Source organism: Mustela erminea, chromosome 6, assembly GCF_009829155.1.
Source record: "Mustela erminea isolate mMusErm1 chromosome 6, mMusErm1.Pri, whole genome shotgun sequence".
Classification (NCBI taxonomy): Eukaryota; Metazoa; Chordata; class Mammalia; order Carnivora; family Mustelidae; genus Mustela; species Mustela erminea.
Window position 1 is genome coordinate 76,187,962 of NC_045619.1, and position 25,751 is coordinate 76,213,712.

Sequence of the window (25,751 nt, forward strand, 5' to 3'; positions counted from 1 at the left end):
GTCAAGAAGGGATAGGATCTGACTTTGTTTCAGAAAGGTCACAGGCAGAGACAAGAATAGACTGAGGGAGGTGAGATTTAAGGCAGAAACATCCTGAGTCTCTTCCCACAGTGTTGCCCAGCCCCTGGCCTCACAGACCTGGTCCACCTTGATGCTCCCCTCTTAGGAATTAAGACTTGAGACAACTCCATTCAACTGACTGTGGATGCTGAAACTCAGAGGGACATTTAAGGTTATGTGGCAGGGTACGGCCAGGTTTGAACGACAACAAAACACCAGTGGAAGATCTCAAAGAGAAAGAAGGAAGAGGGTGCGTGCAGCCAGAGCAGCAAGGATAAGATACAGTGTGGATACAGAGGCTGCGCAAGTGACTCTCCAGTTCCTGGTTTCAGCCCCTCGCTACGCCCAGCTCTATTTCCTGCCTTTAGTCTCTATGCCCTTACTACAAACCCCTTTATTTTCCTTCAGCAACATTTGAATGGGATTCTGTCGCTTGTAAACACAATGAATCCTGTCTGAAGCGGGGACTGAACACAAACATATAATGAAAACAAAGCACCTGGGTGGCTCAGTTGGTTAAGTGTGGCCTTCAGCTCGGGTCGTGATCACAGGGTTCCTGGACTGAGCCCCCTGTCAGGCTCCCTGCTCAGTGGGGAGCCTGCTTCTCCCTCTGCCCCTCCTCCTGGCTTATGCCCTCTCCCTCCCTCCCTTCCTCTCTGCCAGATAAATACATAAAATCTTTTTTTTTTTTTAAAAAAAACAGAATAGAAAGGATGTAAAAGATATTAAGCAAGTAAAGTGGAAGGAAATTGCGCTGGCTGGATTTGGAAAGGTTGGCTCCCATACACAGCCTTGGGCACCCACTGGCCATACTCTGCACCGCAGTGGGGATGACAGGAGGCCACACTGGAGGGAAATGGTACGTATTCATTTTGTACCTGAAGAGACTGATGAGAGTAAGATATCCGAGTAGAAATGTCCAGCAGATGGACAGAATTGTGTATCTCAGAGTTGTTCGTATCTGGAAATGTAGGTGAGGTCATCTCTCATATGTGGATGGTCATCAAAACCATGAGAGTAGAGGAAATCTCCAGCAGAGCTGCAAGCTAAGGCCTGAGGAGCACTGACATTAAGGTGCAAAACAAGTAGGCAAAGTCATGAAGGACACTCGAGATGAAATGCTGTGATGTGCCAAGAAAGGAAAAATTTTTAGGGGAACCATGCCCATGAGATGAGAGCCTAGACGCTTATCTTGCTGAGAGGATGACAAAAGTTGAGTGTGGAAAGAACAGAAGCCCATAATATCATCTGACTACCTCACGTAAGATCGGCATTTTGGTGCCTCATTTCATTTCCAAAGCAACTTTTCAAGATGGGTGGCAGCATATCTTCTTAAAGATGAGGGGGAGGGGCGCCTGGGTGGCTCAGTGGGTTAAGCCTCTGCCTTTGGCTCAGGACATGATCTCAGGGTCCTGGAATTCAGTCCCGCATCAGCCTCTCTGTTCAGCAGGGAGGCTGCTTCCTCCTCTCTGGCTCTCTCTCTCTCTCTCTCTGACTATCTCTCTGCCTACTTGCGATCTCGGTCTGTCAAATATATAAATAAAATATTAAAAAAAAAAAAAAAGATGAAGGGGAAACACCAACGTTCCCTGGGGATAGGCTAAAAGTCGTATTGTATACCTCTAGTCCCTGGCAGAGAGCCTTCCTTCCACTGATTTGTTTAAAGAACGAATAAAGAAGTGAACATTTCAACAATTTTAAAATGGTCTACATGGACCTAACCAGACTGGTTCCTCTCAAATTCATGTATGACTTGGGGGACAGGGTTTTGTTTTATGGATACAGCAAGTCTATTTCCTAGGGCACAGCCCCGAATTTCATGCTGCTGTTTCAACTCACTCACAGCATCTCTATTTCCTCTACTTACCTTTCAGCAAAACATGAGTCAGAGAAAGGGCAGGCAAGGAACTCATGTTTTTATATTACCAAAGATGTCCTGGGGAAACCCAGAATCTCAGCTGCTGATAGTTTAACAAACCATGGAGATAAATCTCCATTAATTGCCACAGAACCTTAAATTCCCAACTGATTCAGAAAGGATACAAAAGGATATGACAATCCTTTGATGTAAACCACAAGTCATGCCACATGGGGTATACTTAGCCACTAGATTCTCACACCTCCTATGGAGGCATTATTAGCTCTGATCATTCAAAGGTCATTGAGGTCTTTTCTCCTTGACTTAAGATAAAAGAACACATATAATACTGAAGTGGACAACACTCCTAACACAACTATGAGTTAGAAGAAAAACACTATTATGATTCCTTTCTGAATCCTGAAAATAGAGACATGCATGAAAGAAGGATATTATAACAACTTTGTTATCTATAGAGGATGCCTCAAATCCTGGATTAATGGGTATGGGCCAAAGAGTATGCATTAACTGTGGAATATCTCTGCTTTCCACAGATTCCCTTGAATTCGCAAAATGCAACACACAGTGAGAGATTGTGGAATATCTCTGCTTTCCACAGATTCCCTCGAATTCACAAAATGCAACACACAGTGAGCTAGCATGGACTCCATTCCTCCCAAGGGCCTGAACCATAAATACTGTTCTCTTCTAACCACTGTAAGAACTGTACATAGGAGGTATTTTCCTCATTTCCAGATCACTGAGACCCAGAAGTTAAAGAAGCATGTACAGTCTACACAGCAAGTGTGCTAGGTTTGGATTCAAATTCGGATCTAATATCAAAAGTTGTATTAACACTTGGTATATCACATTTCTGGCCAGAAAACAACTCCATATACAGAACTTTCAAAAATATAACAAAAAGGGCACCTGAGTGGCTCAATTGGTTAAGCGACTGCCTTCAGCTCAGGTCATGATCCTGCAGTCTGCGTATCGGGCTCCCTGTTCAGCAGAGAGTCTGCTTCTCTCTTTGACCCTCCCCATTCTCACGCTCTCTTTCTCTCTCAAATAAATAAACAAAATCTTTAAAAATATATATGACAAAAAATCATTTATATATGCTCTCTTCATGTTCCAGGTAAAGCTAATCTGTTTTCTGTGTTCCTAACAACATATAATTTTGGCTTTTACGCTGCATTTTAAGTATTTATGTCTAACTGTTCAGTAGAATACAGACTTCATAATGACAAGAATTATAGTTTCCAAATATTTGAAGCTCTACCAACAATATAGTAAATGTTGGCTGAAGGAATAAATGAATACTTTGGCAGATGTAGTTTTAAGATTCTTGTGACAGAACGAAATTATTTGTGAATTATACCAAAAATATCTCTGAAAGATAATAATATCCAAGGAAATATATTCTCATCGCTTCTTATGAAGCTCTCATTTTATTACTTACTTTCTGTATAGTTAGTGACCTTTCTTCACTAAACATTAATTTGGTATAACCACGGAAAGATACTATAAAAATCCATATTCCTACTGTGTAAACATATTTTTACATGTATTTAAAGACACAGCAAGATTTTAAACAGATGCTCCTCATGCCCTGTCCTTTATGCTCTCGGCTCCTCTCTGAATTCCCCTGTAGTTATCATGGAAACTCACTGCAGAATCCGAGTTGCGACTTTACTTCAGTCCCAAGAGCTCTGGCCCCAGGAGAGAGGGGCTCAGGGAACCCCCAGAATGACTCACAGAGAGGGACTGAAAATGGTGAAAAAATACTTGTGGAATAATTCTGAAGCACATACTATACTATTCCTCAGCAGGACTGAACTCTAACTGCTGACTGAGATCAGCTGCTTACCAGCACAGCCTTCACGGTATCCCTGACCCTACCACACATTCTCTGCTCTCTTACTCATACTTCTTGGTTTCATTCACCCCCGACCCCCGACCCCAAAAAAACCCCCTGCATCCAATTCTTTGTCTTGGGGCCTGTTTGGGGGAACTCAAACCAAGAGAGGTGTGCAACATATACACAGGGAAATGCGAAGCAATTAGGAACACTAGAAAGCCATTCGGTTTAGAGCTTCATCTGATGAGAATGCTTTGTTCTACACGGTAAGACAGTGATCTGTCACTAAAAATGGCCTCAGACTCCAGAGGTCAGCCTTGCATCCTTTCCCTTGTGCAGGATTTGAGAGATCAGTAAAGTTTACTGGGCTTGAGCCTACCCTTACAACATTAGGAAAGCCCTGGAAAGTTCTCACATCAGGTTACAGCTTTGCAACACAATCTTGGGGCAAAGAAGTACTATCAACCATAACCAAGACTGTCCTTCCAAAAACGATGTACTTTGGAAATAAAAATGTGGTCTTAACATAGAAGAAGCTAAGCATCCAAGACAATGACTGGCAGGTGGTAAGCATTAACCAATCTTCCAAAAATTATGTCAACAAAATACATTTTTCTTTTTATACTAAAACCAATCTCCTATAGTTTGATTACTTTTCACCCAAGAAAGGTTTAAAACATTTCAAACACGAATGTCTTAGCTTCTACTTTACTTGAAACTCCATTGTTTTCCTCATGCAACTGTATATTAAAGTTCACTTTCATCTACTTCACTTGATACGTAATTTAGAATGAAGGCAAATAACTGGCATGCCTAAATCCCACCATGGAGACAGATCTTAAAACCAATTCTTTCTTGATTCCGGGGTCAATATTTTTCCCAACACATTAAACTCATCTTTCAAAGGAGTCATCCAATGAACACAAATGACTACAAAAACACATATCCTGAAACATTCCAACGAGGTAAGCATGCTATCATTCAACAGCTTTTCTGGATTATGTTCAGAGTCCTACTGAGGAGGCAGAGGGAAGGAGAAGGCTCACTTTAGGGAGCAGATGCTTTGGTTCATTCATCCTGCCTGCTGAAGATTGCAAAGAGCAAACCCTCACCTCTGGTTCAAGTTTATAGCAGGAGAAAGCATCAATCCTTATTGTTTTCTTCTTATTTCCTGTCACATTTATTTTTCTCTACATTTACTGCCATCTGGCCATGCCTGCTTGTTGTGTATGTTTCCTGACTGCCTGGTAATTTTTTAACCTAGGAGAGCTTGCTGAGACTAAAATAGTAGAATGGAACACATTCAGAAATATTGCCCTTATGAAATTAAATTAATTAAATATGAATAATAAATATAAATGACTCACCCAACCATCAGGCTGGCTTGTCCAAGAACTCTAGATTAGACATAAGCCAAAGGCCTTAACCGGGTACCAGCAGATTAAGGAATCTGATGAGCTTTATGATTTTTAAGATGGATACCAATGATTAGCTCACCATCATTCTACATTTCTTTTTTTTTTTTTTTTTTAAATCTTTGGATGGTATTGAATTCCACTAACTCAGATTTCTTATAACACACCCAAACAAGCTTTAAACAGTCAACTTTGGGTATTTCAGGTGTTCTACAACTAGAGTAGCTCATGGGACATGGAGTCATAAATCAGGGTTCCACTCTCAGTGCTAAAACTTATGAAACGACAGCAGACAAATCACTCCACTTACTAAGCCTTAGCTTCCTTCACTAGAGAATAAGCAGAAGAACTGCCATGCCTACTTGTTAGGATTTTAAAGAAGATCAAGAAAGATCATGTCCATAAAAATACTTTAGGGTGTTACATACGTAAAGCAATAAAAATGTTTGTTAACATAGTTACACCATTAGAGAGGCTAATAATCTTGTCCCATTTTTTTCCTTTTCTGTTAATATCTAAGTGAGTTAATATATATCATAGTATATGGTATTTAATGTTCATTAAATGATAACCATTAACATTATTATTATAAAGACATATTTTCCAAAGGTCATTATTATCTCTTGTGAATAGGACAGAAGAAGAGATCACCTGAAAATTAAGGCCATACAGTTATGGAAGTAAGAGTGTCTGCCCATCCAACATAAATGCCTACTTCCTCTTGCCATTTTCAATGATGTGGACGGAACTAGAGGGTACTGTGCTAAGTGAAATGAGTCAGTCAGAGAAAGACAACTATCATGTGATCTCACTGAAATGAGGAATTTGAGAAACAAGACAGGATCATAGGGGAAGAGAGGGAAAAATGAAACAAGATGAAACCAGGGAGGGAGACAAACCATAAGAGACTCTTAATCTCAGGAACCAAACTGAGGGTTGCTGGAGGAGAGGGGGAAGGGAGGGATGGGGAGGCTGGGTGATGGGCATTGGGGAGGGTCTGTGCTATGGTGAGAAAAAAATAATAAATTTTTAAAAATAAAAAAAAAATTAAACACCTATTTTCTACCCCTACTTTAAGTTAATAGAGAAGGGAAGAGTGGGAAGAGAGAAATCTGGGGACTCTAATTAATCTAAGAGACGAATCAAAAGTAGAAGACTGGCACAGAGTATCCTAAGAAATTTATTCCCTCACAATCCTTTTTACTTGAAGGTTCAGAAGCTTACATTTCTGAATGTCCTTCTCCTCTTTACTACTGATCTTCAAGTGAGCCATTTCACCACTTGGTCCTCTCAGGTAAAAATCTTATAACTTTCATCTGTCCAGGATGGAGTGATAGATGTTCATCAGAATGTTATCAAGATACAGCTTATTTTAAGTTCCTCAAAAGAAGCAAGATGCTCTCAGACCTCCACAGAAACAAGCGTTTATCTTATTTTTCTTACCTTCTCTTCCCTCCCTCCCTCCTGCTCACATATAAACACATTTTGGCTGTGGTAATAATGGTAACGGGGAAAGGGTTCAAAGTATTAGCAGTCATCAGATAAAGTTTGTTAGATGAAAAATGTAAAGTTTTTGACTTTATGAATAGAGTTTAGAATAGATCACAATAAGAATTTCTTAAGAGAGTTTCCTTCACTGTATCATCAACCTCATTTATCACCCCTCTCTCTTTAATCACATAGGGAAATATTTTATTGGTCTAGGACATACAGTGCCATAATAACAACACTTTTATATCAGGAAAGCTAGTACTCCATTTGCTATGTTCTTTCTCTCCTGTGAAAAGAGAATAATCTATTCAGCATGTCTGAAATTATTAAATAAAGTCATTAGAAAATTACTTCTTCTAAGAGTTAAATGTAAGAGTTAAATGTCTAAAGTAAGTTATACTTTTAGAATTTAGAAGTCCTCTGTTCAATAGGATAGAGGATAAGGTATAGATTAGGATATAAATCTTCATTATCACACAAATAAAAATACACATATATGCACACACAGTATTTTTTTCATTGTAAAGGATGTGAAGATTTAATATTGCAAGAATAAAATGTATTTCATTGACTGAGACAGGATACTAAATAGGTCAAGGAAATAGAAACAAAAGTCCTCTGAGGGAAAAGAGAGAAACCTAAACATGGTAAGATCATATAATGCAATTATAAGGATGATTTATCTTTCAATATTTTTTCATATGATTTTTCTATCAACTTTTCTTGGTGAGAAATAGAATTCAAAATACCTCATGATCCAGGTTCATACAAACTTTGGGGTGAAAGATGGGTTTTACAAAAGGATTTCAACTTCTACAGATTATTGGGTTTGGGCTATGAATACAGAAGAGTATTGTCTACTTTATTTCTCACTTAGCTGGGAAGAAGATGGAAAGAAAGAGTAAGAGTAAAGAGATACACATAATGGAATACCCATAAAAACAGAACTCCAAATTAACAAAATGACATTTTTTTAAAGATTTTATTTATTTATTTGACAGAGAGAGAAAGGTTACAAGCAGACAGAGAGGCAGGCAGGGTGGGGCAGGGAGGGGGGAGCAGGCTCCCTGCTGAGCAGATAGTCCAATGCAGGGGCTCAATTCCAAGACCCTGAGACCATGACCTGAGCTGAAGGCAGAGGCTTAACCCACTGAGCCACCCAAGCACCCCTGAAATGACATTTTTAAAATAAGAAAAAAATGCAATTAATATTTCCTACCAAAAACAACAAAGACTAAACTATTAGACTCTAATTAAGAGATTATTTTAAATTAGAAAATTTATGGTAATTTACTGAATCTTAAGAATGGAAAAAAAATTACACGCCACACCAATTTTACAGACTGAGAGAGTAGAAGAAAATATGTTCTATACGAGTCCCAGATTAGTCATCCTCCATGCAGATGATGACAGTAGTGCAATCTGTTACAATGAAAGACTTACACTAAGTTTCATGGGCTTAAAATATGAATGTCTGAAATTGTGTATTATGAATAACCACTAGTTATTTGTCATAGATATTGAATCACCTGAGTGTCTAACCCTCTAACCTCCAGACATTAAATGTCATATTAATTTCTTTAGGGAGTTGGTCAGATGTTTTGCATCATGTAGAAGCAATCAAAATCGAGCCATCATTTACCTTAGCTTATTCTTCCTACTTTCCAGGATTAATACTCAATTGCAAGCAAAAGCTGTATGACAACACTACCTATGTTATGTACAGTTTGTGATAACCAAAGCACAAAATGACTATCATAAATCTTACGAAATATCAGAATTCTTAACGCCCATACCACTTTCTCTCACTTTGAGAAGACCGAGTATTGGGAGAAATGAGCGCCTTAAAATTTGGCAACCTTCATCAGCACAGTTTACACTAGATACCTATGAATGGACTATGACAGTGATTTCAACTAGGACACATTCACCTAAGCCACTACCAATCAATGACAGTTGGTTCTGTTTGTGATATTTTATAGGAATACAAAAAAGTATAAGAAAAATTTATTTTGTCAAATTCAAATGTCTAGAAAAGGGCAGAACAAACAAAAAAAGATTTTCAAAAACAGAGAACATATTTTAAATTGGGTTGATAAAAATAGATATTCACATAGGGTAGTACTGCATTGCATTATTTGAAAACATGGTGTTAGCCTTATTACAATTCTGTTCTAACACCACACTTAGGATGGTGGACACAGAACAGTCATGCTATACCACAAACAGAAAGCAAACAAACACGTTGGGTACTCTACTGACAGGCCTTTATAGAGCTGATAAAGGTGATGAAAATGAAAGTATACTAGAGGGAAGGAGGAAAGGACCAAAAATTAAAAATGGAGTCTAGGAAGTTATATTCTATCAAGGATTATGATTAAAATCAAATTCACAGGGGTACCTGAGTGGCTCAGTCAGCAAATGTCTGAGCTGATTTCAGCTCAGGTCATCAACTCAGGGTTGTGAGACCAAGACCTGTACTGGGCTCCATCCTCAGTGAGGAGTCCGCTGGAGATGCTGTCTCTCCCTCTACCCTTCCCCTTGCTGGCACATGCGTACTCACATGCTCTCTCTCTCATAAATTAAATAAATAAACAAACAAATAAATAAATCTTTAAAGTGGTATTTCTTAACAAATCCTGATTTAATCTAATGGGTCACTAATGGACCCTAGTCACTATCTTTTAATAATTATTTTAACCAGTTCACTCTTCTCAAATGCTTATTAATAATGTTATCATATCCCAAGTAACTTCAAAGGGAAATATCAAGAGTCCTAAATACAAGTGCTTTACCAAGTAAAATTGAATTTTACATAATTTATATTTTTGATAAATAATTTTAACCAATAGTGGAGAAAAACTTCTAAAATTTAGCAGGTTTTCATCTAACAGTTAGTTTATCAGCAAAACTCATGACTTTCCTCTAACAATCCATACTCTATTACCTAGGAACTTAAAAGTCTATTCTGTGAAGACTGGAATAATCCTGCAGAGCTCTTAGCACAATTTGAAATTCCACATTAAACTGTGAGTTTATTTAATGTGTTTCTCCCACCAGCCTATATATGCTGTGAGGTCAAGAAGCACGTCTACTTTATTCACTTCTGTGTGTCTCATATAAAATAGCCCATCAAAAATGGGCTTAATGTTGCATAATGAAACACAGTACAACCCTCAATATTCTTCCTTCTCCACCTCCAATCCCCATATAACTTTGGGGTTTAGTCTGACAACTAGAAAGCAGGTAACTTATGTGTCTTCCCCACATGTGTCTTCCCCACTTCTCTGTTCCCACTGTCTCTGGCCTACTGTACTCTGGTGGTAATAAACACTTTCTATTAATGTTCTTATCATATTGCATTGTAAGTGACTGCCCCAAAAGGAAATGAACTAGTTATCTGTGTGCCCATTTATCTCTGACAATGCCTGGTGATTCCCTTGTTTCATTTTTTGACCACCATCAAGAAATAGCTTATGAAAATGATACATTCATTAGCTCAGAACATAAAAAAGTACTGGATGGCATACAAGAAAAATTATATGAAATCAAGTAAAGCCAATAAATTATAACAAAATAAATCATCTCCTAAGTCACACATTGATAGGTTAAAAATTGTAAAGTATCTTCCAAAAGGGAGGATCCTACACAGTTAATAAAACAAATCACCAAAAGTCCTACTCTTCTTTTTCTATGTAAAATTATTCCTTCACAGTCTTTTCAGTAAAAAGCCAGAAAGAAATACATACATGATGGTGTTAATGCCTGAGAGCTGTTGGAACATTTGTAGACCACAACCCACAATTAAAGCTCGGCGAGTTGGGGGATAACTCAGCATTCTGCAGATCACAGGTCCAGCTTTTTTAAAAAAGAAAGAAAAAGAAGGACACATCTATTATTTTCAGCTCCCACAGTAATTATTCCCATTAGGATCAATTTCCCCAAATCTCTGTGAAATCAACATGACCAGGCATTGTAAAATGGAAGATATAAACGTTGACAGAAATCTGGGCACAATTTATTTCCTAAAACAGATTACTATATATTTGAGTTCAAACTGTAAAAGCAACAAGAAGCAATTCAAGTTAAAACAATTTACAGTACTAGGAAGAACTACATAATTAGAACCGTCAGAAATTATTCTTCCTTAAATCCCTACAAACTGCATTAACTACTCTTTTTCCACTTCCTTGGAAATTAATTATTATTTAAAATCCATTTAATGTGAAACTACTTACAAAGTCACCAGCAAATTGCTTTAATCAACCCAAAGAATGGCATTCATTAAAACAATTAAACAAGGAAAAGAATTCATTCCAATTTATTTGACTTATGTAACAAAATTCACTCCAATCTATTCAATTAAAGTTAAGGAATTTGGGTATGATATAGGACTTGGTTGTGGTTTATATTATTAATAAATGTTATCCAAAAAAGAAAATAAAAGAAAAAAATGTCTGTTTAATAGGGGGGTGCATACACATACATATACACAGACACAGATACACACTACACATACACACACGCATTATTTTCTAGATTTCAAACAGTTCCCTAGGTGGCATTCGATGATCATTTCAAAATATAAAGGGGCTTTCAATATGGCACAGATGCCTCGGTCTCTATATCAGAACTCTAGATCAAGTCTGGAAAGACGTAGATATGAAACACTGAGGCCTTAAGTAAAGTGCCCCTTAAGTTCCCCGAAGTGCTTCAATTACACCTTCACTTTAGCTTTAAGAGGCATTCTATGTAGCATCCTTGATGGGGCCAGAGCTGACTCCCCTGGACTACAGCATTCCTGCTGTTAGAAGAGATGGCCTGGGATCACTGAGATGTTAACTGATTAATTAGAGGCATTCTTCCTGGAGGCTAAGTTTCATCAGTGAACCCTAAACCAAGTCAAATTTAAAATCCAAGGACGTTTCACCATTTCAGGAACCTTTTGGAAATCTAATATTCTAGTTCACAAAATGGAATAAAATATGCTATTGTCTCGGCAATAAAAGTTAACATGGGATGTCCAGCCAGGGTATTAGAACTGAACATTACAGGAATGAGAATATTCACCTCTACATGGGTGTGGTTAAAATCATATGAAGACTTGATTTACTGCAAACGATTGTGTCCCGCAATGTTAAGACAAGGACAGGGATAGAGAAGCATTTATGGTCATTGAAAGCTTAATGCAGTGACAGCCCATTTAGAAAGCAGGGAGAGAGTACTATAAATGTCAACTGTTTTAGATTCAAGTAAAACAGTATTAAAACCCAGTACATCAGAAAGGCTGTCTGAAACAGGCAGATTTTGAAAGCTTTACTGTGGCAATATTGAAATACATCTGGATCAGTTGTCTCAAAGGTGAGCAGGTTTGCCTGCAAATTCAGCTATCTGTGAGTTAGCCACAACATAAAAAACACACACAGCATCATAAAAAGATCTACCGATTTCCAAAAATCAAAAAATCTAAATGAAGATTATCATTTATTTTGTGTACCATGGAAATTTTAAAACAACAGTGACAAAAAAACAAAAATAAAACATCTTCTTCAGTTTTCAGTAACCTCCACAGATAAGAAATTGGCCTTCTCCAAAGAATCTATTATAGTCTGTGGGAAGCTGCATCTATTTTCACTATTAAACTGTTCCAAGATTTGATGGACAGACTACCTAATAATGATTTTGGAGGGCAGAAAAGTAAAGAGAAAATGAAGGCAAATTAAAGTTTGATTTGCCAAAATACCAAGAGATAAAATATTATATAAACATCAAATATATACTGCCAATTTCTAAGATTCAGAGTTTTTAACTTTCTTTTGGTTTTGATCTCCTATTAAAAATAAACAATAGCAGTTCTGTTATTGGACTGGCTTTTTAAAAAAAATATAGAGATAAATTTTGGTCACAGTAGCTGCACATCTGATTATGCATAAATAAAATGAAAGAATTTTCTTTCATTAAAATCATAAACTTAGCTTTATTAGGCAGTAAAACTGACTTAACAAATGCAAACTATCATTAATTTTTATATCGCAGAAGCTATGAGGCAGAAGAAAAATATCAGATATATTAATAGGTTGAATGATCCTAAGTGAAAATTTAAAAGTCATGCTCTACTTATATTTCTTTTGATTTTTGTAATTAAAAACATTTAGTGTATATAAACACTGGACACAATTTTTTAAAAAATATTTATGTCTTTGAGACACAAATTCCCACAAAATAAAACATAAAACCTTTATATAACTAAAGTAGATAAAAAACACAGGGCTCAAAATAAAACATGTACTAAAACAATGATGCAAGAACCAAAAAGGAGTTCATCTTTCCCTTCATTCTAAACACCTCATACTACATAACTTTGAAAACAGTTGTCCAAGTGTGGCAGGTACTTTAGTGGTAAGGATGCAAAGGACAGTCGTACAACTTCAGCCATTCCTGTTAATAGCTGTCTGTGAGCCAAGCCTAGAGACATTGCTCCAGCACAATTAAAAATGCACTAGAACACACTTCATATAAAATCCCAGCTCTTGATTTCCACTTCCAGCCAAGATCGAGTAATAGTTACCAGATTCATCTCCAACATGAAACCAACTATAAAGCCATGAAAAATGTAGTTATCAACAGTTCTCATGACAATGGATAACAGGCAATGAAGGATCAAGAATCCGGAGATTCAGGAAACAAAAGAGGTGAACCCTACAACAACTGTCCAAGTTTAATGCCTCAAAAAAAAGTTTCCAGGCTGCAAAACAGGGAGGGAAAGCTAGGCAGACTCTGGTGGTTCTTTGAATTGAAAAGATGCAGCTTAGAATTCAGGGACACTAAGTTAGCTAGAGTTGGGAAAGAGTGCCAGGGTGGACAGAGAGAGGACAGAGAGATCTGCAGTCCCTCCTGGGTATTCCACTGAGTAGAATGTGTGAGGAAACTAGTCAAGGCAGGAGAAAGAGCCACAGAAAGAGATTAAAGCAATCAATTTCAGGACCTGTTTGTACCAACCAGAGGGAAAAATCTGGAGCATAAGGAGGAGTAATCAAAAGTGTTTTACCTCAGCAATGGTATAAATTTAGTCCTAGATTCAACACTACCTGGGTACATCTGAAACAGCTTAAAAATCAAGACCTCCACTGCTTCCAGGGAACTGAAGAGCATCCCAGAACAAAATTCAGCAGTAAGATAAAATCTGTAATGTCTAGCACACAATAAAAAATTATCAGGAATGCAATAAGGCAGGAAAGTACAACTCGTCACATTAAAGGGATTAATTCATCCAGAGGACATAGCAATCCTAAATCTCTACACACCTAATAAGAACTTCAAAAAACATGAAACAAAAATTGTTACTACTGCAAGGGGAAATAGAAAAGCCCATAATTATACTCAAATATTTCATCAGCTCCTTCTCCATAACTCATAGTATATGTAGGCTGACAATCAGCAAAGACATAGAAGACTTCCAACAACACAATCAACAGACTTGACCTGACATTTAAATATCACTCTACTGACCAAGAGCAGAGTACAGAATTCTTTCCAACAGTAAATGAATGGTAAATATCTTGGAATTATTTACCAAGACAGACTATATTCTCAGTTCTAAAACCAGTCTCAATTAATTTAAAAGGATTTAAGTCATACAAAGAATGTTCTCCAACGATTATGTAATTAATATAGCAATCAACACCTGGAAGATAACTGGAAAATTCCCTCCCAAGGAAACTAAATACCATACTTTTATGGGTCAAAGAAATAATGGGAAACTAGAAAGTATTTGAACTGATAAACATGAAAACACAGCACACAAAAATTTGTGGAATGGAGCTAAAGCAAAACAGAGGAAAATTTATAGCAATGACCTTGGATTCCACTTTACAAAACCAGAAAAAGTGGGACAAATGAAACCCAAAATAAACAACATAAAAGGAACAATAAAGAGCAGAACGGAAATCCATGACATAGATAAAAAAGACAGTTGAGAGGGGGAAAAAAAAAAATCAATGAAACCAAAAGCCAGTTCTTTGAAAATATCAATAAACTTTGAGTCACACTGCAGTAGGCTGAATAATGGCCCCTCAACAGATATGCACATGTACTAATCCTTGAAACTTGTTAATGTTACCTTACATGGCATAAAAGGACCTTGCTGATATAATTAAATTAAGTATTCTGACATGGAAAGATTATCCCAGATTATTTGGGTTTGGCCCTAAATGCAATCATATATATATTCCTATGAGGAAAGCAAAGGGAGATTCAGGATAGAACAGAAGGCAACGTGACCATGAACGGCAAAGACTGGATCAATGTAGCCATAAACAGAGAAATGCCAGTGCCTACAAGAAGCTGGGAAAAGCAAAAAACATACTCTCCCCTGAGAGCCTCTGGAGGGAGCATGACTCTGCCAATACCTTGACTTCAACCCAGTAAAAGGAATTTTCAAACGTGTGGCAACCAGACTCTGAGAATAAACAGTTTTTGAAGCTACCAAGTTTGTAGGATTTTTTACAGCAGCCATAGGAAACCAATACACAGATTGATCAGGAAAAAAGAAAAAAAAAGAAAGTTATGAATATCATGAATAAGAAAAATGAAACTTATATAGATTCTACAGATAATTTAAAAAATAATAAAGGAGTATTACGAACAACTTTATAGCATTAAATTCAACATCTTAGACACAATAGGCAAATTCTCTAAAAGACAGAATCTTCCAAACCTAACTCAAAAAAATAGCCTGAACATACAATGACCTATTAAAAATATTGAGTTGTAGTTAAAAACTTTCTCCCAAGTCTCAATGGCTTGACAGAAAGCAGAGCAGCAGTTGCCTATAGAGGGATTTAGGAAGGGGGCACAACAGAAAGTTTTTGAAGGGTACAGATATATAAGTTCCCTATCTTGACTGGGGTAAGGGTTTCACAGCATACAAAACTGTCAAAATGTACCAAACTCTAAACCTTAACTATGTGCATTTATTGTATGTAAACTGTGCTTCACTAGAGCTACTAAAACACACACACACACACACACACACACACACACACACACACCCGTTTGCAAATAAATTCTAGATGTCAATAGGGCTGACATGGTGAAATGGCTGGTCAGGAGAAAAATCCAAATATTCAAAGATCATAACCTTCACTTAAGGGAAGGGCACAAAGGAGTTACTAATTAGAAGCAACAATAATATGTGATGAAACTGGGCTGCTGCAGTCAGGGACAAGATTACCAAGTGAGGACAGGCAGGCATGCAGGGTCCTTGGAATCTCTGAGGTTTTCCTTGCACTTATGCTTCCCTTTCTTTTTGTTTTATTTATGTATGGATTTTACCAACTACTGAAGAAAACTTAAGAAGAAGTAGAACATATTATGACTAATGAATTACAAGATGCAAACTGTAGGCGGCTTCCCCACTGCTGGCAGTCTTCACAGACTAAATTCTTTGTTATAAGAAAAGATGCTCTGTGGAGAAAAGCAGGGCCCTCACTGTGAGCAGGATAATCACTGCTCAGCTTCAAATATTACCCTCCCTGCTCCCCAATTTGGGGCCGAAAAATGGGCTACAATGAAGCTGAGCAAGGACCCAACAGCACAGTCCTCCAGCCTGTCCTGACCCCACTGGAGGACTCAGTTCTCCTGTTCCACAGGCCTTTGGGAAGGAGAGGCATGTCAGCCACAGTGACACCAATAGATCGATGAGGATTTTAAGGCATCTGCTCCAATCTCAATGGGTTTTCTAATATTTCAATAGCTCTTCACGCCTTAGGAACCGATTTTTCACCATCAGAAAAGTCCTAAGTAGTCTAGAGCCTTAGGTGTTAATGAGTAAATGAAACACAGAGGTATCAGATGACTTTCCCAAGGTCACACTAATAAGCCTGTAGTAGAACTCAAGCTACCCAGTTATTCATGCCATAAAGACAAGACATTGTATATGCAGACATAAGTGGATTCTTCTTTGCATAAAAAAAAAGAACTGTGAACAATATAACAAACCACTAAAACATGCACTTTCAAGCTACAGTAATAAACATGCCCTGTGCGCATAACTCTAATCCCTCAGACTCCTCTTGTTCTCTTTTTTTAGGGCCTCACTTGCCACAGTCCCTAGCCCTAATTCCAGAGTTCCTGGTGTGAGAACATTCACTTCACTCTACTCTGAAAGTTCACCACACCCATCTCCAGGGAGCTGAGTGTTGTTTACAAATAACTAGGAAAACGGACCCCACTTATTTCATGACATATTCAGTGTGTCTGGGAGCAGGTCTTTCCTACTACTGTGGGGGCCTTCGTTCATCTCCAGCTGGCTCCTAATTACAGTCTCATGACACCCATTTCAAACAGTCAGTCCTCCTCCTTGGACTTCCGCCGCTCCCTCCTGCCTGTCCCGCCAAGTCTTCTGTGGCCCACGAATCATGCCTGAGGCCCATACTGGGAGCCTTCCTCTGTGCGAGAACAGAAACAAGAGGACGCCCTAACTGGGAGGAGCTCCTGATATTGGGAGTCACGTACAGAAATAAAATAAGCTACCACATGGCAGTTCAAGCACTCTAACAGAGGTACTGTTATGAGAGGTAATCTCATACACTATGAGATTCAGGCCTAGGGAGCACCCAGAAAAGGCATGCCCGCTCAGGTACATAGTAAACAGAAGTCATCATTCCTCACTTCAAAGATGCTCTTGACCCTGCGTTACCTGATTTTTTGCAGTGAATCAGGATCAGAAATGTGGCCCTTGGCTATTCACTGCCTCTTCCTCCTTTCCATACCCAGCAAGTTGCTGAATTGTAATGAAAATTAATGTACGTATGCCTGTCTTCTTTCCACAAAACATCAGAAACTTTTATTTCTGCATCTGCACCCTCTGTGGCTCCCCAGCTCTCTGCTGCCCCACTGGACCCCCAGCAGCTGGTGAGCGACACTGCACGGGGCCACGCAGACCGGGGCTGAAACTCCAGCTCCATCTTGGCCCCTGGGAGGGTTTCCAGAGCATCCAGCCCATTAGCCTGTATCTTCTCTCTGGCTAAGTGGGTGCAGTAGCAGCACTTGCCATTAGGAGGATCAGAGGGAACAAACTTCAGGTGTGATGGTTCCTCCAATGTGTCTGGGTCACAGGGTCACCAGATAATTAGTAAATGTCATTTCTGGGTGTGTCTAGGAGGGTGATTCTGAGTAAGATGAACACCTGAATCAGCAGACGGAGTGAAGCAGACTGCCCTCCCCGATGCAGGAGGGCGTCATCCCACCCACTGAGGGTCTGAACAGAACAAAAGGAGGATGAAGAGTTTATTGTCTCAGCCCACCTGCTTGACTTGAGACACTGGTCTTTCCCTGCCCTCAGACTGGGACGTCCACCATCACTCTGCTGGGTGTGTGGCTGGCAGAGGGCAGACTATGCTATCTTCTCGGCACCCACAACCACGTGAGCGCATTCCTCATAAGAAACTGATCTCCCTCCAGGCCTCCCTCTCTTACACACACACCCCCCTCTCCTACTGGCTGCTTTGTGGAGACCCCCAGGACGAGTACATCCTGTATTCAGTGACAAAGCCTTGTTATATGGTCTCCTCCGGATCAATCCAGCCTCGCCACACTGCGGCCACCCTGCCTGCTAAAGCAGCCACCAATCACTTAGTTCACTTACCTGCTCAAACCCTTCTGGAACTGACCCACCAGGGGTCTGATGAAGGGCACACACCTGCCCCAGCCTATCTTTCTAGATTTCTCTCACAATTCTTCTCCTCTAATATGTTATGCTTCGGCAATCTTTGGGTAACCTGTTTTTACACAAAAAAATCTTCGTATTTTTACGTCTCTATCTCTTACAGTGTTCCTGTTCTATGAGGTCACCCATGTTCCCAAGAGGATATTCTGTCACCTGAGTCACGCTGTCAGTTTTATACCTCCCTTATGCTCTCACGGCTGGCTAATTTGTTTTGCAGGTGAGGTGGCTGATGCCTCTTCCATACTAAATTACATGGGGTGAATGGCGCAGGCTTCATCTGCTTTATCATTTCCTTCCCATTGTACGTAGCCTAGGGTCATGCCAATAAAAGAAATTCAATACATATTTGTTTAATGAATATGAGGGAAAAGGAGGGCAGGAAGGAGAAAGGAACACGAGAGCAAATGAGGGTTACAGAGAGCTCCAGAATAAAGCAACTGAATACACCGCAAGTTGCTAAACAATGTTGTGATTAATTATAAACGACCACTCAGATCCTGAGCGTATCTCTGCTGTTTTCCTCTTCAATATGCGGCAGATGATGTTTGTGATTACAAGCTGGTGCTTGGCACGTGTTCTGTTTGGAAGAATGGACTGCTGCTACTGATAAATTCAGCCCCATGTGGCTCAATCATTCCTTCACAGTCTGGCATTTATGCCAATACATTCTGAAATCCTTCTAAGGCAATCAATGTGCCAAGATGTTGTGCTGAGCTGTTTGTCTACAGATGCGTGCCTGCGAGCTGATCATGGTACATTAAGGCCCGTATGCAATGGCTGTGTTAATCCAGTCATTATTATTCCAGGTTGCTAAAGCAAAGGCTTTTTTCTACTTATAAGGGGAGATGCTGAGAATGTTTTATGTTGCTAAAATGCTGGGTGTTTCCCCTCCCAAAACCTTGTTTTGTTATTATCTTAATTCTAAAATATTTCTTTCATTAGAGGTATCTACATAAATAATGGCAATCCTAAATCTAGCCCAGCAATTCTCAAAAGAAATCTCTGAACTTGCTGACAGCTATGGGAATGTGGTGTGATGCTGAGGAAAAAACAAAACAGGAAAAATTACTACTTTAGACAATCTTTCTTGAGCAGAGGGAGATATTCTTTTTTAAAGTAAATGGATAATCTTCTTAAACAACTATATTCTTAAAAGTATTAAGTCTTTGGACAAAGCAATTTTTAAGTGAAAGAATATAAAACTCAATCTAATGGTCTTCTGCAGTATTCCCATAACAAGTTATTATACTTAGTGATACAAAAAGTCTCTCACCTACCCAGTTTATCAGTAGATATTCCCCAGTAAGATACAAGACTATGTATGACCTGCATATGCTAAAGGCTATTACAACCACAAGCTATGCTGAATAGTGCAGAGACCGAGTCTCCACCTTAGGGAATCAAATCAGCTAGATCTGAATCTAGCTCAGCTATGCAGAAGCTGTGCGAACTTGGGGAGGTTCCTTACCCTCTCTGGGTTTCATATGCCTCCTTATGTGAGCACATGTACTTCTTGGGTATACTGTGATGACTTAAGGTGGTAATGCATGTGAAGTATTGCAATAAAACTCAGATAATGAAGCTATGATTTCACCCATCAGCTCTCAGGTAGAATTTCTCCATAGATGAACTAGAAAGTTTTAAGCTGAAAGCTGTCAATAAATCACACGGGCTTTCCTTCTAGCTAAACAGTCTTTACTTTCAAGATTCCACAAAATAATTCAAAGAGTTCCATTAACATAAAAATAACTGATTCTATACTTATAATTTCTATTTCTTTTATAATTAACATTCCTACACAGATTACTAGTGAAACATAGGTAACAGATCAATACGATCTATGCCACAGGCACCTGTAATAAATGGCAGTTCTATCAAATTTAATGATATAGGCTATCAAACTATTCATACAACCACAGTTAAATCAGAATTATCCCATTCTCTGCCTTCATTTTATTTATTTATTTTATTTATTTATTTGACACAGAGAGAGAGCACAAGCGGGGGGTGGGGGGGAAGGTGCGACAGAGGGAGAAGGAGAAACAGGCTCCCTGATGCAATGTGAGGATCGATCCCAGGACCTGGTGATCAGGATCTAAGCCAGAGGCAGACGCTTAACAGACTGAGCCACCCAGGAGACTCTCTGCCTTCATTTTAGACCATATGTAGACTCCCAAGAATTTAAATATTCTTATATCTCTATCATATCAGAATATTTTAAGATATGTGAAGTATAATTCTTGGTTTAAAAAGTGTGTACTCATATAGATATTTAAATTTGACATGACTATTTGAATAACATTCTATTGGCATGTTCCTTTATTAGATTCAGGCATTTAATACATAAATACCACGGAAAATAAAGACGAAAAATCTAACCTGGATTCATACATTCTCTACTGTTCTTTTTATGCTTGGTTTTATACATGATAGTTACCATGAATAAAGATAACAAAAAGATAAGAATCAGGCTGAATTAAACAGCTCATAATTTTATGAGGGCAGAATATCTAAAAATCACGATTGTCCTGCCACATTCCAGAACCATGATTGCTACAAGCATATGTGGTACCTTGAAATATAACATCTTAAAGAAAAGAAACTGTTTTCTGTTAGCGTGATTTTCAGAAAATCATAATTACCCCCAAATAGTCAAGAACTAGACATAAAAATGAACCAAATATATGAGGCTATATATTCACTAATTCTAAAGTAGTTCTCCTGCCTCACACTCCTCTCTTTGCCTACTCTCCAATTACCCTCACCACCACAACCACCACAAAAAGGGGTGGAGGGAATCTTGGTCTCCTACATGTTACAAACTATCAATGTCAGTCATTAATTATAGAATAAGAAATAAAGATGTGCTATAAAAATAACTTAGTACTAAGTTCTCCAAAACAGGGTAGGATATAGATGGAAGATTGGGTTCATGGAAATGAAGAGTCGATTCAAAATACGGTTTTTCCAGCATTTTCCATCTTTCACTTATCAAGGTTTCACTCCAAAAATAAGTGACATTTAGGGCAGAATATAAATGCTACTGAAACATGAACAGGGCAGTAACTGCATCTTCCGTTGGTTCAGGTATGCTAAGATGTGTGAGATTTAAAATGTCATACTATGCCATGAATACAACAGACAAAGCTTGCAAGGGAGCTCCATAAATGTTTGCTTGCTAAATCCAAGGGAGTTGGTGTACCTGATTCTGGAGGCCTCAGGGTGGATGACGGATTCTACAATCTATTTTACTCAGAGCGGCAAACCGAAAGTATCCTACATCAGCATATAAATAACATCTCTCTTAGTGCTGCTCCATAGGCTGGCTCTCTTGCCAATTAAGGTCTTCCCACCAAAGTTCTGTGTGGGCGCTGAGTTTGCTTTGAGTTAATAAAAAACACCAGATACTTCTGTAGACCTCACTGGAAAGGCGATCTACATAGCAAGTATGAATAAAAACATGGGTTTCAAAAGGAAGAAACAAACAAACAAAGAAACTTCATTAGAGAGCTCATTTAGTCTTCTTGTCTTAATCTACAAAATTAAGAATAACATATCCACCAATCACCCATAACATGTAAAACACAAATGACAAAATATAATCACTGTATTTCCCAAATCAAATATAACTTAAGTGACCTGACTAGTCTTAGTTAACTGGCATGAACCCAGCATCATTTTTCCAAAAAGATGTGCTAGGAACAATACAATACCACAATAAACCCTTCATTTTCTCTTCTCCAAAATATTTTATGGCCTAAAATGGTTAACTGAATACTCCAAGCTCATGAGATCAATTACTAAAATAAATTCTAACAAGGAAATTTATATTCATTAACAGCTGGTACTTTAGTTTTAATTTTTTTTTAAAAAGCTATTGGATTCTCATAAGGAATTGATCATTTTTACTGAAGGTAAGTTTTAAGCTTTACTTTCAAAGGCTCATCTTGTTACTTATAGCAAAATGAAAAGAACAAAATGAGATAACTTGCAAAGGTAGGAAAGACTGATAAATCTACGTAAATTCAAATAACTTTCAAAAACTAGTTCTAAATTTGGCTTAGGATAAAGTAATAAAGTAATCTTCAAACTTACCAGAAATAAAATATGACTAAGAAATAAATTTTCACAAATATTTCCTTATATGTATATATGTGAGGGACTCAGCTTTCTAAAGGACGTGGTTTAGGTTTACTCATGTATTATAAAAATCAGTTCAGAAATGCAGGTGACTTTTTTACGGCAAAGTGTAATTTTCAGAGTTCTTGGCCTATGACGGTAATTTCCTTCAAGATCACAATTTTAATTTAAGACAAACCTGATATATAGCACTACACCTGAAACACAATTCATCACTCAATAAAATCCTATAAAATACCACTACATCAAAAAGAAAGCAAGGGAAATAAAGTTCTCAATTAATATTTAGGAGTAATTAATATTATTTTATTAACCTTATGCACATAGCATAACCCTGAGCCCCCAGATTTAAATAAAATTTGGACAGGCAAGATCTGCTAGTATAACACAATGCCTATGGGAAACTGGGATTTCCCGTACATTATGAGGGTGAGAACACCTTCTGTTTTCTCTTATGCGTACGCACATATGCATTTCTCTACAAAAATATATGTGTACAGATGTGTATGTGGAGATACACACACAGAGAAATAGAGGTTTTTTAGTTACAATGATCACCCTTACAGAAATCTTTTATCACTTGCAGACCTTTACTTCCTGATTCCCTTTCTGACCTCTTCCCCATGCTTACTTGATGAAAACAGGGCATCAGTGAAGATATAAGTACATTTATTTCAAATTGCTACAAATATTCTGTTCCTACTTCTATGTTTCCATATAATGCATAGGCACATGCCTACAACTCTAAAAGTTCTGAGAAACTATGGCAGAATTTCAACAGAGAACAGTTGGCAGAGGAAATGGAGAAGTGAGTTCCACATGCCCCACTCTAGAAATTGTATGGTAGGAACCAGAAAAAGACTGGTATTCAATTAGCACATGCAGCAGACCGATATTTGCATTCAGTGTCTGCAAGCCTGAGAACAGCACTCCCAACTAATCATCCCCTACGTGATTTCACTCAATCCATGTTCACACCCAGAGACACGAGAGCTTTTAATGCTGCTCGTAATGTGTTATCCTACTGCCTATAATGACTGGGCAAAGGGAATTCGAGAGACAGTTCTCCAGATGCCTTAGCTTTTAGATGTTTGTGGGTATCTAACCTTATTTCCTTGGCAGCTTTGTGTTTAATTTGTGATTGTTTTTCATTAGGCAGATTCTTCTAATCTTCTAACATGATACAAACCATAATTTTACTTGATATAGTTTGAGATGCTCTTCTAGATAAATATGGCTCTCTAGGGATGAGGTCAGTTTTTGAAAATCTACATATGGCTGTTTTATTTTGAGGCATGTCTGCAGCTACCATATGGTCAGTGGCAATCTGTGAAGGGAGTCAGGATGTGTCTATTTAAAATACTGACTGAAACTTGATTTTCTACTTAGAAATGCTTTCATGCATCTACTTTTTCTGAATGCTGAAGCTTAGTCTTTCAAAAATGCAATCTGCCCTCTGTACTGCAAAATTCAAATACAAAATAAAATTTCTTTCTACCTATTTTTGGTTATGCGTATATATACATATATATATATATATATATATATATATATATAAAACAAGCACACTGAGATGTGGAAATGGTTCTAATCCTGCTATTCAACTTGTTCATGGCTTAGACTATCTTCTAGTATGGTTCATAATCTTTTGAAGCCACAATTTAAGTAGAAGTGAAGCAAAGTGCAGCTGAATGCTCCTCAGGGATGTCCTAGAACATCCTGTCCTCTGAGGTCCCTCAAAGCATCAAGATTCTATGACTCTGGTGAATGAAACCAATTTAGCAACATTTATGTTAAAAATATATGGCTCTTTGTGTGAAAAATAGCCATGATGTAACTGTTATGTAGGAGTATAAACAAATGTTCTATTTGAGTGAGGTATATAGCTTTTATAAATTATTCCCATTCATTATTCATCAAGTTACTATAAATGTTTTAGGAAAATAGTGAAAGCCATTTTTCCAGCACTTTTCTAAAAAGTACTATTCATAAATATTCTATTTAGGCAGTTGGTATAAAGCTCTTTCACTTTGTTGTTATATATCCATTTGGTCTTTTAATGAAAAAGAAATACATCTGTGTGGGAGTCGAATGGTTGTAAAGGGCCAAGGCAAGCTAAATTATTTCTAATAAGACAAAGAACTGGCATTTTTAAAACCAGAAAATGGCATTTAAATAACCTCAAAAATGTCTGTTCCAAAATGGCATTTTGACCTAACAAGTGATGACCTAACTAGAGTCCCTAACCACACATACCTTCATCTCACTCTGCAAATTACCTCAAACCTTAATCCAGTTCAGAAGCCATCAGATGTAAGTTACTTCTGATATAACTTACCTCTTCTAGCTCAACGAAGGTAATCCTTTCCTCTCTGAGCTCCCATTTCTATACCCTGTCTTACTGTCTCCTTCCACCCCTGGGATCTTTCAAGCAGTACCTCCACTCCAATTATACAAAACTGCAATTTCATCATCTCTACATTTCTGGAAGAATAGATCTACATCCATTTTCTTGATTGCTGGCATTTTTATGATGTAAGCACCCCCACCCCATCCTCCACCACTCAAATGAAACTACTCTCTCAGAATGTCATTGATGAAATTCTAATTGCTAATACCAAAAGTGAGGTAGTCATCCTCTTTATCTCCTCACATTTCATGCTATAACCAACTCTTTTGTAAATCTCTCTCATCCCCTGCCTTCACTGATATTACAGAATTTTGTTTCTCCTCTAAAATTTTATTCCATTTCAATGACCATTGCTGGATCTTTTTCTTCAGTCATCCTTAATGTAACATGATTTAAGATTTTACCCCTTAAATTCTTTTGTAGACAGTCTCTTATACTTCCAAAGTTCTACGTTTTCATTTTAAAAAATGCAACAACAAAAACCATGCACCCATGGCTTTTTCTTATAACACACAGTTTTCATTTATAATCCTGTCCTCCCTTCTTGATCATCAAAGTGGTGTCCTGATGCTTCAACAACTAACTTTATAAATCATATCATTGCATCTGTTATCACAGAGGATATTTTTCACTTCCCACACCGGGTGTCCCCTCTAGGAAGTCTCATGTAAGAAATGTAAATGCCAGCAAAAGTCGTATTATTTCTTCTTCTCCCCTCATGGACAGTGAGAATCATGTAACTGATGGCACTATCTTTGCAGTTATGGCAGAGAGGGGGCTCAGAATCA

The 25,751-nt window shown here is 37.9% G+C and overlaps 1 protein-coding gene across 2 annotated transcripts in view; it reads right to left on the reverse strand.

The window, feature by feature from the left end:
- SLC2A13 (solute carrier family 2 member 13) overlaps nucleotides 1-25,751 on the reverse strand; it is a 363,699-nt gene that overhangs the window by 189,882 nt on the left and 148,066 nt on the right. For both annotated transcript variants that reach the window (XM_032347765.1, XM_032347764.1), the window contains one exon: nucleotides 10,435-10,543. In XM_032347765.1, the coding sequence (XP_032203656.1) occupies nucleotides 10,435-10,543 (109 nt within the window). The remainder of the gene's footprint in view (nucleotides 1-10,434; nucleotides 10,544-25,751) is intronic.